Source organism: Macrobrachium nipponense, chromosome 10 (assembly GCF_015104395.2).
Source record: "Macrobrachium nipponense isolate FS-2020 chromosome 10, ASM1510439v2, whole genome shotgun sequence".
Taxonomy (NCBI): Eukaryota; Metazoa; Arthropoda; class Malacostraca; order Decapoda; family Palaemonidae; genus Macrobrachium; species Macrobrachium nipponense.
Window position 1 is genome coordinate 73,197,244 of NC_087204.1, and position 17,985 is coordinate 73,215,228.

Sequence of the window (17,985 nt, forward strand, 5' to 3'; positions counted from 1 at the left end):
TAATGTACACTCAAAAGCAATTATAACAATAACTTGAACAGAACAAACTTCAATAATAATAATATGAAGGGAATGTATATGACTTAATATACAAAACCCATAACCATTGTAAATAAGATGTATCCCCTAGCATAAAAATAAGGGGATCACATCAAAGAGATCAATACATACAATCGATTGTGAGTGCCCCTAGCAAAAAAATAAGGGACACCCACCATATCACCATAAGAGCAGCTAAGACCCAAGGTAAACGTAGATGAACCTGACAGGCATAGACGAAACTGTTGGGTGAGACAGGTAGAAAGGAGGACTGGATCTTCTACTAAAGATTAAGCAGAGTCGGGGGAAACTATGTTACCCGCCGCAACTGCTGAAAATTTCAGAGCTTCCAATGACTTTAAGTAATGACGCTTAAATACTGTCGGCGATTTCCATCCAGTATATTTTTTCAACTCATCGAAATTCATATGTTGGAAATAGTTAATTGAGGTGGCTACTGCCCTGACATCATGTGCTTTTGGGTAAAGAGTCAGGATTGGCTTGCTTAATAAAGTACAGGATCTGCTGCCTGATGCCTTAAATAGATAAGAGCCCACCTTTTTTCTCTCTTAAAGAGAGGACCCGATGAGGATGAGGGAGGTCCTGGACAGAAAGGCTCGTAAGGTCGATACTGGGCAAAGAGATATATCTTGTGGAAGGGGTACAACCTTCCATGGTTCCCACCTCATCAAAGGATCTTCATTCTTTGCTATAAAACTACGTTCCGGAGAAAGTAGGCACTTCCCCTGTGGGAAGAAATTGAATATGATCCGGATCTCTGGATAATGCCGACAGTTCTGAAATCTAGCTCCTGAGGCCAAGCTTAATAAAAATAGAGTTTTTCTTAAGAGCATTATAAATTGAACATGTGTCATTATCAGTTTCTGAAGCCAGCTTTAGAACATCATTTAAGAACCATGATACTGACGTAGGCCTTACAGAAGGTCTAAGTCTAGCACAAGCCTTGGGAATAGACGAGAAGTAGGAGTCTGTCAAGTCTATGTTGAAACCAAATTGAAAAATCTTTTTCAAGGCTGACTTGTTTGTCGTAATGGTGCTAGCTGCTAAGCCTTTTTCAAATAAAGATCTGAAAAAGGATATAGCTGAATTGATTGTCATGATTCTAATATCTGATTCTCTCAGGAAGGTTGCTAACTTTTTGACAGCAGCATCATACTGTCTCAAAGTTGAATCCCTTTTATCAGATTCCAAGAAGAGAAATATTTTGAGGGTCAATATTCGCATCTCTTTTCGCTGCAAAACTTCATGAAATCCATAAAGTTAGGGTTTTGAGAATTCCTGAGGAAGCGAACACAGTCTTCGTTTGCACTGACTGGGAGAGCCTGGGACTGGGAATTCGAAGAGGGCGAAGACCCAGTTCCAGAATTAGAGGGTACCAATTGCTCTTCGGCCAGTCTGGGGCTACTAGAGCCACTTGACCCTTGAATGTCCTGAGTTTGTTCAGTACCTTCATGAGAAGATTCACTGGAGGGAAGACATAAATCTTCTCCCAGTTTGTTCCAGTCTAGGGCCAGGGCGTCGTGGCATAGCCCAGAGGGTCCAGGTTGGGGGCCACATAACATGGGAGTTTGTGGTTCGCTTGGGATGCGAAGAGATCCACTTGTAGGCCTGGAACTCTCTGAAGAATCCATTGGAACGAACTGCTGTCCAGTGACCATTCCGACTCTAGAGGTACTGATCGGGATAGAGCATCTGCTATGACGTTTCTCACTCCAGCTATATGGGGTGGAGGAGAGGTGCAACTGAACTTGTCCGCCAGGGAGAAGATGGCTACCATGACATGATTTAGATGACGTGCTTTGGAGCCTCCCCTGTTATACAATGGACTACCACTGCGCTGTCTAAGACTAGCTTTATGTGGGAGTACTTCGGCGGACGTAACCTTTTTAGAGTCAAGAACACTGCCATTGCTTCCAGTACGTTTATGTGGAACTGACGGAACTGAGGTGACCAAGTTCCCTGAACTTTCTTGAACTGAGAATATCCTCCCCAACCGCTTAATGAAGCGTCTGTGTGGATGGTAATCCCCGGAGGAGGAAACTGAAGGGGCACTGATATCGATAAGTTCTTGACTTTTGCCCACGGGACGCGTAGTCGATTCCGTAGAATCTGAGGGACTGAGGATAATTTGTCCCTGGACCTGAACATTTGCTCGTGAGCGCCAGATTCTGGTTAGGTCTTTCAGTTTGGCTTTCATCAAGATGTTTTGTTACTGATGCAAACTGGAGTGAACCCAGGATCCTTTCCTGGGTTCTTCTTGACGCAAGTTTGTGACTCAGAAATTGCTTTACTGACTTCGCTATTTCTTTCCTCTTGGCTGATGGAATCGACAGAGTATGGGAGGATAGATTCCATTGAATGCCCAGCCACTGAAAGTTTGACTCTGGAGTGAGTCTTGACTTGGTCCTGTTTATCTTGAAGCCTAGATATTCCAGGAACTGAATCACTTTCAGTGTTGCTTTGTGGCATTCCTCGACTGTTGGAGCCCAGATTAACCAATCGTCGAGGTACGCTACTACCATAACCCCTTGCGATCTTAGTTGTTGAACTACCACTTCCGCCAACTTCGTGAACACCCTGGGTGCTACGTTGAGCCCGAAAGGAACTACCTTGAAGGAGAATGCCTGATCTCCTATCTTGAAGCCCAGATACGGACGGAAGTGCCTTGCAATAGGGATATGATAGTAAGCGTCTGTAAGATCGATAGAGGTGGTGACGGCCCCACGGGGAAGTAAGGTCCGTACCTCCGAGATCGTGAGCATCTTGAACTTGTCGCAGCGAATGGCTAAGTTTAAGCGGGACAAGTCTAAGATTACCCTTCTTTTTTGTGAGCCTTTCTTTGGAACGCTGAACAAGCGCCCTTGAAACTTTAATCTGTTGACTCTCGCTATAGCTCCTTTCTGAAGGAGGTCCTCCGCATACTCCGTCAATTCTTTGGATGGAAGTTGGCGGAAAGGTCTGGATGGGGGCGGGTTCGCTACCCAACTCCAACCCAGGCCTTTTGACACAATGCTTTGCGCCCACTTGCTGAAATTCCACCGGTGGCGGAAGTGAAACAGCCTCCCTCCTCTAAATTGACCTATAAACAATGAAATACTACAACAATTTGGACCATTCAATACCTAAATTTAAAAAAAAAAATTTAAAATATAACCTGTAACTAAAGTGTATATTGGTAACAGGAAATATACTGTACGTAAAATGTGGAAGCTTACCTTTCGAGTGAGGCTACGTACATACGTAACTATCCAAGGAAGATTGCTTCTGCCCACTTTTCACAATGTTCCTGTGTGAGCCTTTTCGGGGGGTGTCTTCTACAAATGATTGCACTTTATGAAAAGCGGCTTTAATTTCTGCCGTTTTTTTTTCTTTTGTACATATGTACACTTTAAAAAATACAATATACGTACATACTACATACGTAACTATCCAAGGAAGATTGCTTCTGCCTACTTTTCACAATGTTCCTGTGTGAGCCTTTTCGGGGGGTTTCTACAAGTGATTGCACTTTATGAAAAGCGGCTTAAATTTTTCCGTTTTTTTTTCTCTCTTTTTTTATTTTTAACTTTTTTTCTACTTTACGTAGTTTTTTTTTTTTTTTTTTTTTTTTTTTTTTTTTTTTTTTTTTTTTTTTTTTTTTTTTTTTTTTTTTTTATACAGAATTTCAACTTTCTGTTTGTTATCACTTGGTTCTTTTTTTGCACCTCATGACTATGTTGGCCCTGGTGTCCATCAAAACCCTGTTCAACCAAATGCTCTCTCTGCAACTGATTTGGGTACTGAATGTTCGGCTGCTGACTTTCAACATAAACTGAAGTGCCTTGATTATATGTATACATACTGGTATGCATGTTGTAAATGATTGGTCTACACCCTCTGTTCAGCAGGGAGTGGAAATTCTACCAACCTTGCAAAGTTTCCAGTTATCCCATGAGAGAGACCTTGATCACTTATCCCATGTGAGAGATCTTGGTCACTTTTTTTTAAATATTACGTACACATTGACGATCCCGAAAATGAATACCGCGTGCGTACTATAACAATGCTGATACCGAGTGGCCGAGCCACGCCACCACGTGTAGTAGATGCATGATGGGAGGGACGCTGGCCAATAGGAGAGAAGGATTTCATGGCCGCGACTAGCATCAGGAACCAATGGGAGAGCAGGAGGATGGTGGCGAGTCTACTAGTACTAAGATGGCGGCGTGCAGCGCGATTTTCAAAATTGTTATTCAGGCCAATCTCGGACTTTCAGAAACCTTTCATATCTTCAAAACTTTTCGTATGTAGAGCCGTTAAATTTTTCGTATTGGCTTTCGTATCTCGAGTTTTTTGTAAGTTGAGCCTTTCGTATGTCGAGGTACCACTGTATAAAACTACATGTAACAGCTAACATAAAACGGTGCAAAAATTACGACAAAGTGAAGAAAGAATTTCTGAGATGCGTCGTTGATGCTTTGTACTGCGAGAAGAAAGAAATTCGCGCATGCGCAGCTGGATAACGCTTGTAAACAAAACAACAGCATGATCCGTGAATTCCCAGCATCCCTCAAGGCACGTGATTTAAAATCTTTCGCAAACTAGGCCTATAACTATTTTTCCACGAATATTTAAAAAAACTTTTTGTAGTCGACGTACCGTACGTCCACTTGGCACCCGTCAAACAATTTTAGTCGATGTACAATACGTCCAGCCGGTGTTTAAGGGCATACACACCCTTGCCACCGACACTCAACACAGCAGACAGGCAGCTAGCAAGGCTTTCACAAAAATTGGGTTTTCATATTAATTATTAGTCACAATTAATTATTAATATCAATCACAGTATATACAGTAATACCTTGGGTTACGAATTTAATCCGTTCCAGAACCTGCTTCGTAACCTAAAAAATTCGTAACCTAAATGGATTTTCCATAAGAATGTTATAAAAGCAAATAATGCGTTCCACCCGACCATGAATGGACAATTTCAATTCATATTTTCCATTTATTTTTGTTCACAAAGGTTGAAAATTCGTGTAGGAATTACATAAATTATAAAATTGAAGAATGAAATTAAATATAAACACTAGATTTAATATGCATGCACAGTAAAACCTGAACTTTACCTTTGGCGAGTGTGGCTGCTGGCTTGACGGAGACGGGAGGGGAAGGGGGAGGAGGCGAGGGTTAGGGCTTGGGGGGGAAATCTCCCTCTGTGAACACTTCTGGAAGACTTTCTGGTTTTTTCTCTAGAGAGCACCGTTCACTACCATCACTAATTTTACGCTTATGCGAAACTGTGTCGTCTTTCACAATTTTGAAAAAATATTTTTCTATGGAGGCTTGCTTTTGCCTGTTCTTTAAAATTTTATAGAAATGACCCACCCCATTATCGATAAACAAATTTGTTGCACGCCCTGACGCAGCCTTATTCGGGTGATTTTTCTCGATAAAACTTTTCACAATTTCCCAGTGTTTCAAAAAATCCTTGATCTCGCTCGAAGGAAGCGACTGTGCAGCGCCTTCCCCCTCCTCCTCAGATGAAATCTCCTCCGTTACCTGTCTCTGTTGCTCCTTGTGTAGCTCCAACAGCTCGTCGGTCGTCAGCTGCTGCCCATGCTCAGTCAGGAGGTCCTCGATGTCGTCCGTGTCAACCTCCAGCCCCAAGGACTTGCCCAAGGATACAATCTCCTCTTCACTTGGCCCCTCCTCGACGGGTTCGAACCCCTCAAAATCTCGTTCAGCAACGCAGTCGGGCCACAGTTTCTTCCATGCAGAATTGAGGGTTCTCCTGGTGATTTCCTGCCAGGCTTTGTCAATCAGATTGAGGCAGTTGTAAACAGAGTAGTGATCCTTCCAAAACTCTCTGAGGGTAAGGTTGGTGCCTTCCGTCATCTCAAAGCAGCGCTGGAACATAGCCTTTGTGTACAATTTCTTGAAATTGGCGATAACTTGCTGGTCCATGTGCTGGAGTATTGGAATGGTGTTGGCGGGCAAAAAATGATATTGTTATTATACAATAAAGTTTCATACATACTTACCTGGCAGATATATACATAGCTAAGACTCCGTCGTCCCCGACAGAAATTCAAATTTCGCGCCACTCGCTACAGGTAGGGCGGGGAGGCTGGGTGGGCCCTAATCGTATATATCTGCCAGGTAAGTATGTATGAAACTTTATTGTATTATAACAATATCATTTTCATACAATCAACTTACCTGTCAGATATATACATAGCTGATTGGCACCCTTCGGTGGAGGGTAAGAGACAGCTACTTCTGGAATAGACAGGTAAACAACATATGTTGTAGGTATAAATAAAAAACCTTGGTTCCTACCTGATAGGTGGTAGACTTCGTGGGTGTTTGCCCCGTAGTCTGCATCACCTCAAGAAACTTTAGCGAGATATGTGATCTATGGCCAAGAATTCTTGTGGGTCTGCCGAAGGGGTCTTATCCACTTACTCGGACTTTGTCAATGGGTGCTGATCCACTTATATGACAACACACCTTATTAAGGAGCACACAACCAATCCCGACCACCTGATCCTAACCACCTTGTTAGTATTAAAAATTGCTCCGAGTTATCCCCAAACTCTTCGCAACAACCGTAACTCAAACCAAATTGCACACGCACACAATAATTTTTTTAAAAAAAAAATTTATGATACTCATCTAATAAAAGATATCACAAGAGTTCCTTACTGAACGGAAGTGACTGGCCGCCGCCTGTGCGGCATCTGCACTTGTTCAGCAGAAAGTCTAGAACATATCTATTAGACTTATGTAGTAATTAAAGATTGGTGTTAGCTCCTGTACCCAGGATTGTGCCCGCAGACACAAAAGGACCTAAAGAAAAACATTTTTCATAGGTCACACGAACGTCCCTCAAATAGTGAGAAGCAAACACAGAATTACATCTCCAATATGTCGCTTCCAAGATATTCTTAAGTGACATATTTCTCTGAAAAGAGAGAGACGTAGCTACTGCTCTCACTTCATGAGCTCTTACTCTCAGGAGTTTGAAAGAATCATCCGTGCAAGCCTTATGAGCGTCCGGAATGACGTTCCTGACAAAAAAGGCTAAAGCATTCTTAGACATAGGTTCTTGATGGATCCTTCACCGAGCACCAAAGACCTTGTCTAGAACCTCCCAACTGTTTCTTTTTCTGTATGTAAAACTTTAACGCCCTTACTGGGCAAAGAGACCTCTCCGGTTCCCTGCCGACGAGACCCGATAAGCCTTTTACTTCGAAGTTTCTCGGCCAGGGATTCGAAGGATTTTCATTCTTCGCCAAGAATAATTCTTTGAAGGAACAGATGGCTGAATCTAGATTGAAACCCACTTTATCACTAAGGGCGTGCAGCTCACTAACTCTTTTCGCCGTCGCCAGTGACAAAAGAAATAAACATTTTCTCGTTATGTCACGAAACGAGGCCAAGTGCAGGGGTTCAAATCTCTCTGATGACAAGAACTTAAGCACCACGTCTAGATTCCAGTTAGGGGGAGAAGTAATGTTAGACTTCTTGGTCTCAAAAGATCTAATCAGATCATGTAGATCTTTATCGTTTCCCAAATCTAGGCCTCTATTCCTAAAGACGGCTGATAGCATACTCCTATAGCCCTTTATCGTGGCTACGGAGAGACACGATTCTTCTCTCAAAAATAACAGAAAATCAGCGATTTCTGTTACAGAGGTACTGGAGGACAACTTCTTCGACTTACACCACCTTCTAAAAACTTCCCACTTCGATTGGTAAACACGGATAGTGGAAGTTCTCCGGGCTCTAGCGATCGAGCTTGCTGCTTTGCTAGAAAAGCCTCTCGCTCTGACAAGTCTTTCGATAGTCGAAAGGCAGTCAGAGCGAGAGCGGGGAGGTTTTGATGAAACCTCTCGAAGTGTGGTTGTCTGAGAAGATCCTTCCTTTGTGGAAGGGATCTGGGGAAGTCTACCATCCACTCCAGCACCTCTGGGAACCACTCTTGAGCTGGCCAAAAGGGGGCTATCAGGGTCATTCTTGTCCCCTTTGAAGTCACAAACTTCCTGAGCACTTGCCCAGAATCTTGAATGGGGGAAATGCGTAAACGTCTACATGAGACCAATCTAGCAGAAGGCGTCTACTGTTAGAGCTCTGGGTCTTCTACTACTGAACAGAAGACTTCAGTCTTTTTGAGAGGAACGTGGCAAAGAGGTCGACATGAGTCCCCCAAAGAGACCAGAGATTCCGGCAAACTTCTGAGTGGAGGGTCCATTCGGTATGAAGGACCTGGTTCCTCCTGCTCAGCCTGTCTGCTCTCACGTTCCTTACTCCCTGAACAAACCTCGTCAACAGAGAGATGTTCCTTTGCGATGTCCACAACAGCAGGTCTCTCGCGAGCTCGTACAGGGCATACGAGTGAGTACCTCCTTGCTTTCGAATGTATGCAAGGGCGGTTGTATTGTCCGCATTCACTTGTACTATCTTGTTCCTCACTAAAGGTTCGAAGCTCTTTAGGGCTAGGTGTACGGCAAACAGCTCTTTGCAGTTTATGTGCCAGGACACTTGAAGAGCATTCCAAGTGCCTGACACCTCTCTCTTTCCCAAGGTTGCTCCCCAACCTTTTTCCGACGCATCGGAAAACAATACAAGGTTTGGGTTCTGTGTTTCTGGGGAAGTACCCTTGTTTTCCTTCAGTGGGAGTAACCACCATTCTAAATGGCGTTTCATCAGAACTGGAATGGGAAAACTGTCCGAGAGAAGCCCTGTCTTCATGTTCCAAGATCTTCTGAGGAAGAACTGAAGCGGACGGAGATGAAGTCTTCCTAGAGGAAAGAACTGTTCGAGCGAGGAAAGAGTCCCTAATAGGAAGAGAGAGACTTTTTCTAAACCTCTCGTTAGTCTCTCTTGAGAAGGAAATACTCGAAAACCCCGAGAATCCATCTGAATCCCCAGATAGACCAAGTTCTGGCTGGGGATCAGTTGGGACTTCTCGAGGTTCACGAGTAATCCTAAGGTCTTTATCAGGTTTAGTGTCACAGTCAGGTCCTCCAAACACTGTTTCTCTGACTTTGCTCTGATGAGCCAGTTGTCTAGGTACAGAGATATACTGATTCCTTTCAGGTGAAGCCATCTCGCCACATTTTTCATAAGGCTCGTGAAAACCTGAGGCGCCGTAGACAGGCCGAAACACAAGGCTCTGAATTGGAAGATCCTTCCCCCCGTCATGAAACGGAGGTACTTCTTCGACGAAGGATGGATCGGGACGTGAAAATAGGCATCCTGGAGATCCAGAGACACCATCCAATACCCTTGGCGAAGAGCCGCAAGGACTGATGCAGAGGTCTCCATGGAGAACTTCTGTTTCTGAACAAACTTGTTCAGAGCGCTGACATCCAGAACTGGTCTCCAGCCCCCCGAGGCTTTCGCAACCAAGAAAAGACGATTGTAAAACCCTGGGGAGCTTTGATCCAGCACTAGCTCTATAGCTCTCTTGTCCCACATCTGATCCACCATTTGTTGAAGAGTATCTTTCAACACAGGGTCCTTGTAATTGGCGGACAATTCCCGCGGAGTTGACGTCAGGGGAGGATTGTCCAGGAAAGGAATGAGGTATCCCTTCTGTAGAACAGACATAGACCAAGCGTCTGTATCTATGAGAGTCCAGGCTTCCGCAAATCCCCGGAGCCTGGCACCTACTGGTGTTTGGAGGAGCGTCACTTCACTTTCCCCTTTTAAAGGGACGGAAAGAGGCTCTACCTCTCTTCTCAGTCGCCTTTCTTTTAGCGGCAACTCTAGCGGGAGGGCCTCCTCGAAAGGGCCGAACAGGCGTAGACACACCTTTCTTGTCTCCCACCATCACTGGTCTCTTCTTCCTGGAAGATTGCAGGAGAAGATCCTGTGTTGCTTTCTCCGTCAGAGAACGGGAAATGTCCCTCACCAACTGTGAAGGGAACAGAAAGTCAGACCTGGGAGCGAATAACAAGGCTGTCCTTTGCGAATGGGATACCGCTTTTGTCAAGAAAGCGCTAAATACAGATCTCTTCTTCAAGAGACCTGCTCCAAATAAGGAAGAAACTTCCCCTGAGCCATCCTGTACCGCCTTGTCAATACAGGACAAAATTGCAAGGAGTACGTCCGGATCGAGTCCTTCCGAGGCATGAGGCTTCTTGGACATCACCCCAAGGGACCAATCTAGGAAGTTGAAGACTTCTAAAATGTGAAAAAGTCCCTTGAGGAGATGATCCAACTCTGAAAGACCCCAAGTAATCTTCGCAGTATGAAGGCTATGTCTCCTGGATGCATCTACCAGACTGGAAAAGTCAGCTTCAGCCGAAGCTGGGAGAGTGAGTCCCATATTCTCCCCAGTCTGGTACCAAATACCTCTCTTGCCCTAAGTCTAGCGGGAGGCATGCAAAACACCGTCCTGACTAGCTCCTTCTTGGTTAGCATCCAGCTATCCAGCGACTGAAGAGCTCTCTTCATAGAAATCGTCGGTCTCATCTTCAAGAAAGCCGACGACTTCGGCGTCTTAGAGCATGAAAAAAGTGAACGAGGCGAAGGAGGAGCGGCAGGGATCAATGCATCTCCGTATTCCTGGAGGAGGAGAGCTGTCAAAACTTTGTAGTTAGACAGCCCTTCTCTGCGTGAGTCTCGTCTTCTGAGTCCTCTTCCAAAATCGGATCAGAAGGAGAAGTCACTTCCCGTTCCGGGTCTTCCTGCCCAATAACTCTCTCTACGGGAGACAAACTCCTAATAGGAGAGGGGCTAAGAGAGTGTATAGCGCTCCTCTGCTTGGCTGGCTCCTCGCGCTTGGCTGGCGCCTCGCGCTTGGCTGGCGCCTCGCGCTTGGCTGGCGCCCTCGCGCTGGCTGCGCTCGCGCTTGGCTGGCGCCTCGCGCTTGGCTGGCGCCTCGCGCCTGGCTGGCGCCTCGCGCCTGGCTGACTCCTCGCGCTTGGCTGGCGCCTCGCGCCTGACTGATGCCTCGCGCCTCTGTAAAGTCTCGCGCCTGACTGACGCCTCGCGCCTTTCTGGTGCCATATCCTTGTATGGATGATGCTTGTCTGGCGCCTCGCGCCTGGCTGAATCCTCGCGCCTGGCTGCTTCCTCGCGCTCGGCTGACGCTGCTGGTCTGGCAGACGTATCACGTCTGGAAAAATCCTCACGCCTGTAAAGCATTTCTCGCTTGTCTGGCGCTTTAATCCTATCAGAAGCTTCTCGTCTGTAGGAAACTTCGCGCTTGACTGGCGCCTCGCGCTTGTCTGGCGATTCAAAATCGTCCAAAGTCTCTCTATCAGAGTAGATCTCAAACGCCTCACGTCCCACAGGAGCCTCACTCCTGGCGGGAGAAGGAAGACGAGACTTCTTGACAGGAAGCCTCACGTCTTTCTTACGAGTGGGATCCTTCGAAAGGACTCCTACCAAGGCGGATAACTGTTCTTGCACAGCCAAAATGATCCTCTTGGAAGCCTCTCCGGCATCTTCTTGAACGGGAGAGGGAGATCTCGAAGGAGTTTTGTCCAAACCATGGGACGTCAAAACCCTCTTAGCCTTCTTGATCGAAGGAGGCGCTTCTTCCGAAAAGCGTTCGGGGCTAGAATCCAACACAGGATCTTTCCAGTGCCTTTTCAGGGGCCTGGACAAGTCCGAATCCTTCCACCCTCGTTTAGGAGAGGGAGAAGCGGACGAAGAGAAGCACTCTCTGAGGACGCTTTTCCTATAGCGGTCCTGAGCAGTCTGTCTATTTACAGAGCCTGCTGAAGGGACGCCTGACCGGGGGGAATTCTCCACAACCTCCGTACAGCTTTCGACTTTCCTTCTCCTCTGGGCTTGGGAGCTTGGAAGAGGTCTAGGCCTGGGAGCGTCACAGAGACGGTCAGACGCCCCCTCCACAACACTGGGGACACTCACTTCACTATAATAGTCACTTTCACAATCCTTACCTTTCATGGCAGCCATTTTGGATTTCATCCTGTGAAGAGTAGCTTTCAGCTCAGCAATTTCCGAGGCCGAATCTGAATGTAAAGCCAGTGAGGGCCCTGATACAGAATTAGAATCAAATGCATAGTTCAGGGAAGAGTTAGAATCATTAAAAGGCTCAATAGGCCTTGTACTATTACCCGCAATCTTAGATGCAGCCCTTCTGACTCTATCCCTTTCTAACTTCTTCAAGTAAGAAGTTAGAGTCTTCCATTCCTCAACATTCAACCTCTCACACTCATGACAGGTGTTAGAAATAGAACAATCAAAACCTCTACATTTGCGACATACAGTGTGAGGATCAACCGAAGCCTTCGGTATCCTCACCTTGCAGCCTACATTCACACACACACTCACACAACCACTTGAATCAGACATTCTTGAAGAAAAATCAAAAGCAAGTCCAAATCCAGTCCACAGAAGCGAATGCCAAAACAACGATCCAGGTACGTCACCAAAAGTCCACAAAAAGATGATCAATTGTCTAGAAAAGCGAATTCCAGTCAGGAGGAGGCAGCAACGATGTTGATACCACCGGCGACAGAAAATATATGAGTAGAAAACGGGAATGGTTCCTAGTCCTGCCGCCCAGGGCAGGCCGGTAGATCACCTGACCCTATAGCGAGTGGCGCGAAATTTGAATTTCTGTCGGGGACGACGGAGTCTTAGCTATGTATATATCTGACAGGTAAGTTGATTGTATGAAACTTGACTTTAATAAACTTGAATTCGTCCAGTAAGTCCTCTTCAACGGATGGAGGATGGGCAGGAGCATTGTCCATCACAAGTAAGGCTTTGAATGGGAGGTCCTTCTCCCGGAGATACTTCTTCACCTCGGGACCAAAAACCTCGTTCATCCACTCGACGAACAAGATCCTCGTCACCCAAGCCTTGGTATTAGACCGCCACATAACGTGCAACAGCTTCTGCACGTTGTTTTTCTTAAAGGCTCGTGGATTCTCCGAGTGATACACGAGGAGAGGCTTAATCTTGCAATACCCGCTTGCATTGGCACAAAACAATAGGGTTAGACGGTCTTTCATGGACTTGTGACCGGGAAGTGCCTTCTCTTCTGCCATAATGAACGTCCTCCTGGGCATCTTCTTCCAGAATAACCCTGTCTCGTCGCAATTGAAGACTTGTTGGGGGAGGTATTTCTCGGAATCCACGAGCCTTTTAAACTCTTTTACGTAAGCCTCTGCCGCCTTTGTATCTGAGCTTGCAGCCTCACCATGGCGAACAACACTGTGGATGCCAGTCCTTCTCTTAAAATTCTCGAACCAGCCACGGCTCACCTTAAAAGTGTCTTTTTCACTGTCCGCTGATGTGCCTGGCTCAGTTTTACTCAAATCTTCGTAGATCTTACGAGCCTTTTCGCAAATGATGCTCTCACTTACGGAATCTCCTGCCAGCTGTTTCTCGTTTATCCAAACCATGAGCAAATTTTCTACATCGTCGAGAATATTAGGCCGTTGTTTCGTCAATACTGTGACACCTTTTGATGCTTTACTGGCTTTAATTTCTTCCTTTTTCTTCAAAATAGTGCAGATCGTTGATTGCGACCGCTTGAAGAATGCTGCAATGTCTTTTCACACGCTCGCCTTTATCATGCATTTGGATAATTTCCTTCTTCATTTCGACCGTAATCATCTCTTTCTTTCTTATGCTTTCCTTCTTGCTGCTTGCCTTCGTCATCTTGGGAGCCATTGTCTTTAGTATTTGGGTAATAGTAACGTATAAGCACTATCACGGAAACACAACACGTGCACAAATCACTAAGCAAATTTGAGGGCGTATCACGGACAGATGCGTTCAATCTTACCGCCAGCGAGATAGTGAAAGAGTTATGGTTTAAAAAGGGTCAAGGGATGCGTGGGAGGAAGTCACGTGACCCTCGTTAAGTTTTGGCCGAAAAAAATGCGTTCGCAGATCCCACGCTCATCCGATGTCCGATGTAAACAATGCAGGCGGCCTCCCATGATGGAAATTCGCGCATTCATATTCCAAGTGAAATTCGTATTCCAGAATGAGGGCGTAACTTCGTAAGTTAAAAAATTCGTATACTAATCAGTTCGTAACCCAAAGTATTACTGTACATATTTATTCAAAATAAAAAATTAAAGATTCCATCGGGAAAATCGTAATTAATGGCTAGTCACCAAGAGCTCACAAACATGACTTCATTGGAAGATGGCCGAAAGCAAAGTGGAGTGTTTACATCTGGGGAGGTGGTAGGCCGCCTACCAGACGGTAGTTACTGCCTAACCACGTTGTTCAAGAATTTAACCACAGTATTCCAGCCTACGCTGAAAGTAATTCCTTATGTTATGGGAGAGAGAGAGCAAAATTGGTGGAGGAATAAATGGGAGTGGTTTGATGATGGTCATAAGCGTGTCTGTTGTGGCAATCGCCGGGTACTATATCAGTGGCGAGCATCTGTTACGAGAGTCGGGAGAAGTGAGGGAGTCTGTGATCAGAGCTGGTTGTGGACAGTCAGTTTTTTGGTAGCAGTATTGAATATTATTGATGGTCAGTTATTTTGTGTGTTCTTTGAAGCTGTTGTTTGAATTATTGTTGGTATTGTATGTTTGAAGGTTGTTGTGCCTGTGTTGTTGAATTTGTTGTGCTTAAGAGTTAGTTCTGTTGTGTTGTAGATGAGTTGTTGGAGTTGTTGGGTGTTGTTGTTGGTGAGTTGTGTTGACTTGTGTTATTGTTTTTTGGTGTTGATAGTGATTATTTGTGCAGTGGTCTTTTGTTGTATAGTTATTGAATTGTTTTGTGATTGTTGTCCTTGTTTGGTTGTTTGTGTATTGTGTTACAATGGCTAGCCTAGCCTAGCTATATCCAGCAGACAGTGAAGCTCCTCACCCTGAGTGTGTGGTTTGTACAAGTATGGTTTTGAGTGTTTTTTGGTTTTGGCTTCTAATCCCTGCCACAATGTAAAGGACCGAGGGTTTGTATATCATGTAGGAACAACTCAAATTTCAGCAGCCGTGCAAGTAGAAAGGTATAGCTGTGTAATTACTTGGTAAGTTACATATGCAAAAATTTACATTAGAATATAGGCATAAATATAAAGTGGTCAAGTTCATGAAGTGTAAAAACATACTGGAACAGATATGATGAACAATTTCAAACAAAATAAGCAGTATACTAAGAACTTGTAATGTATACAAACTTTTTTTCTATTTCAACTGACCTTATTCTGCAAGGACTGCAGTCGATGAGCATCAATTTCAGCAGAACCAAGAGTTTCTTTAATATATGTTAGAGCATCTGTGGGTCTATTAGGTTCTTCATATAAGCGTACCAAAACATCTGTCAATGCAGACATCACACCAGACTTCTCAACATAAGTACGAAATTTTTCTCGCTCAGAATCCATAGTCTGAAAAAATCAATTAAAAAATCAATACAAATCTCCGTAAAAAACAAGCTCAAACATACATTACTATGAACTAAGCAACGAACTACATTACCAATAATGACCTGGTTTGGGATTTTCCCTACAATAGCAATCACAGTGATCCCCCCTATTTGCAGCAGATATATACCAGAACCCCCTGCCCTGAAAAAGTTAGAACCCGCAAATAGTTGGAACCCCTATAAAAACGCTTAAAATGCCCTATTTTGTTAGTTAAAAATCAAGAAAAACCAACTAAAAATGTTCATACCTGGTTTTTTAAATAGTTTCATCACAAGTGCATTTTATGATTTAAAAAAAAAGAATTTGTAGATATTTCTCAGATAAAAATACACATATAGACTAATTTTCCGCAAATAATGGGGGGAAATGTTCCAGAGAGAAATCTGTGAATGCATGAGACTGCGAATATGGGGGTCCACTGTAGTCCCATCATAATGATAATATAAATTTTGATAAAATGTATTATTTGGATACTTACCTACTGCAAAAGTTAATCTCTGTGATGATTAGGTGAGTCGGCATTCAAACAAAAAAACGAATGGCTGCCCAGATGACTGACTAGTTTACCTGTTCTCCACCTGGTGTCTTTCGAATGTTTTAGCTTTTGTCAATATTCTCCTTGACAGCACACTAAGTTGTGGGAAGGCTGGGTGGGGTCTACTTTAACAGTAGGTAAGCATCCAAATAATAAATTTTATTATGAAAATTTATATTATTTGTGATGAATCTTACCTACTGTTAAAGTTAGCTGATTCCTACATTAAGAAGAGGGCGGTGGGTAGTGCAGTTAGACAAAAATCCACTCAGCCATTCAAGCTAAAGGCTTCTTGCATGAAAACCAAAACATTCTCACCTGATCTGGAATCCTTTCCGGATTTTACTACCACCAGAAGTTGGATTCCATTCAGCGACCAAGGCTCTCATACATGTGCAGCAAAGAGCAGCCTAGTGGAGAAAACCGGTTCGATTCAGCCAGACTGAAACAGAAGCGGTATGAGGGGACCCCTGTGCCTGGGTCCAACAGCCCTATAAAACAACAGTCACTTAATATAAATATTTTTACGATATAAAGGTACACTATACAAAATTTGTACCTTCATGCTCCCCAAAATAATAAAACCAGGGATTTAAACAAAAGAGCCCAAAGAATTGCCCTTTCTTTGGTTCAGGAAAAGACTACCCACTACTAGTAGTGGATTAAGGGCTTTACTGTTTTCAAACACGATTCTGTATACTTAAGGTAGTGAGTTGGTAAATACCAAATTGCGCTTCTACTGCACCACATCAATCCTATTCTGGAGCGACAAACTGACCTAACACTAAAAGAAGTTTCAACCGCTAATCACACTATGAATGCTTGTCTTCAATACAGGTAAAATATATGGAGCGAGTTCTCTTGCACTAGCCTAATCAAAAACGTCACAGAGGACTTTGTGTTCCTTGATAAAGACATATAAGTTTCTAAAAACACTACACCAAAGGTTAACTTTGCCTCTTCCAGGCTTAACCTTCACAAATACATTCAACTATTGGCAAAGACAGTTAGGTCTTTTAAAACCACAAAACAAACAGTTAATTTCGCCTCTTCCAGGTTTAACCTTTGACAACGACATCTGCGTTTCCTAAAACCACAAAACAAAAGGTTAACTTTCCCTTTGACAAAGATGATGTAGGTTTCTAAAAGATGTTCTAGGTTTAACCTATCTGATTCAGTTTTAATTGCCCCAACAGGACAGAAAAGTTTCCTCTTCTTCCCCACTAAGGAGGTTACATAGGAATTCTTACAGGTCACTGTAAAATGTAGCCTTACATCACCCTCAGTTTTAAGGGGGCCGGCCGGAACCCCTATATATAGTGGTATAGGGCGAAAAATGCAGTCATGAAAAAATTCATGGAGCTTCATATGGCAATTGAGAATACGTATACGAAATATTTCGTCAAAATTCCTCTTACTTTCGTAGTTACAGGGTAATTAGTTAACGTAACTCAATAAGCCTAAAACATTGATCCGTACAAGAAAATGCAATATTTCTTCTATTATCGTAAATTTTGATAATTATTGTCAAAGAAATTGGGAGAAATGGCATCTGTAGACATTCCCCGAGTCGAGAAGGAGACTTCAGGCTCAGCTACTAAGTCCAGTCCTGATTTAGTGCGATCACAGACTTCAAGTAGTCTACACGTTCCATTTCACCTCTGACATGCGCCTGCTTTTATGTATGTTTATGTATGTTTCGGCAAGAATTTCATCATGCCAATGAGGAAAAGACAAGGAAAACATCTCGCTAATATACAGACGAAGAAAAATCGCTCAAGTATTATTACAGAATATCATAATATATGCGTAGTTAGTGAAGAGAGAGGGGAGGGTTGCTTAGTAACGCCCCCGTCTTGCTTGACAGCACACGTCACACTGTGCCAAAGGCTACGATCTTTGAGCAAAGAGATCTTCATTTATGATAAATAACAAAGTTTTGGTTTTTTAATATCCAAAATGGAATATGAAATTCATAATAATCATGATTTATTAAATTGTCTTTGTAAAAAAAAAGAGTACG

The 17,985-nt window shown here is 43.8% G+C and overlaps 1 protein-coding gene across 1 annotated transcript in view; it reads right to left on the bottom strand.

Annotated features, from left to right (window-relative positions):
• The window catches only part of LOC135223693 (c-Myc-binding protein-like), a gene marked incomplete in the record, with an annotated part of 134,516 nt that overhangs the window by 8,731 nt on the left and 107,800 nt on the right, over positions 1 to 17,985 (bottom strand). Inside the window, 1 exon segment of the mRNA XM_064262412.1 lies at positions 15,200 to 15,388. Within this exon segment, the coding sequence (XP_064118482.1) occupies positions 15,200 to 15,388 (189 nt within the window).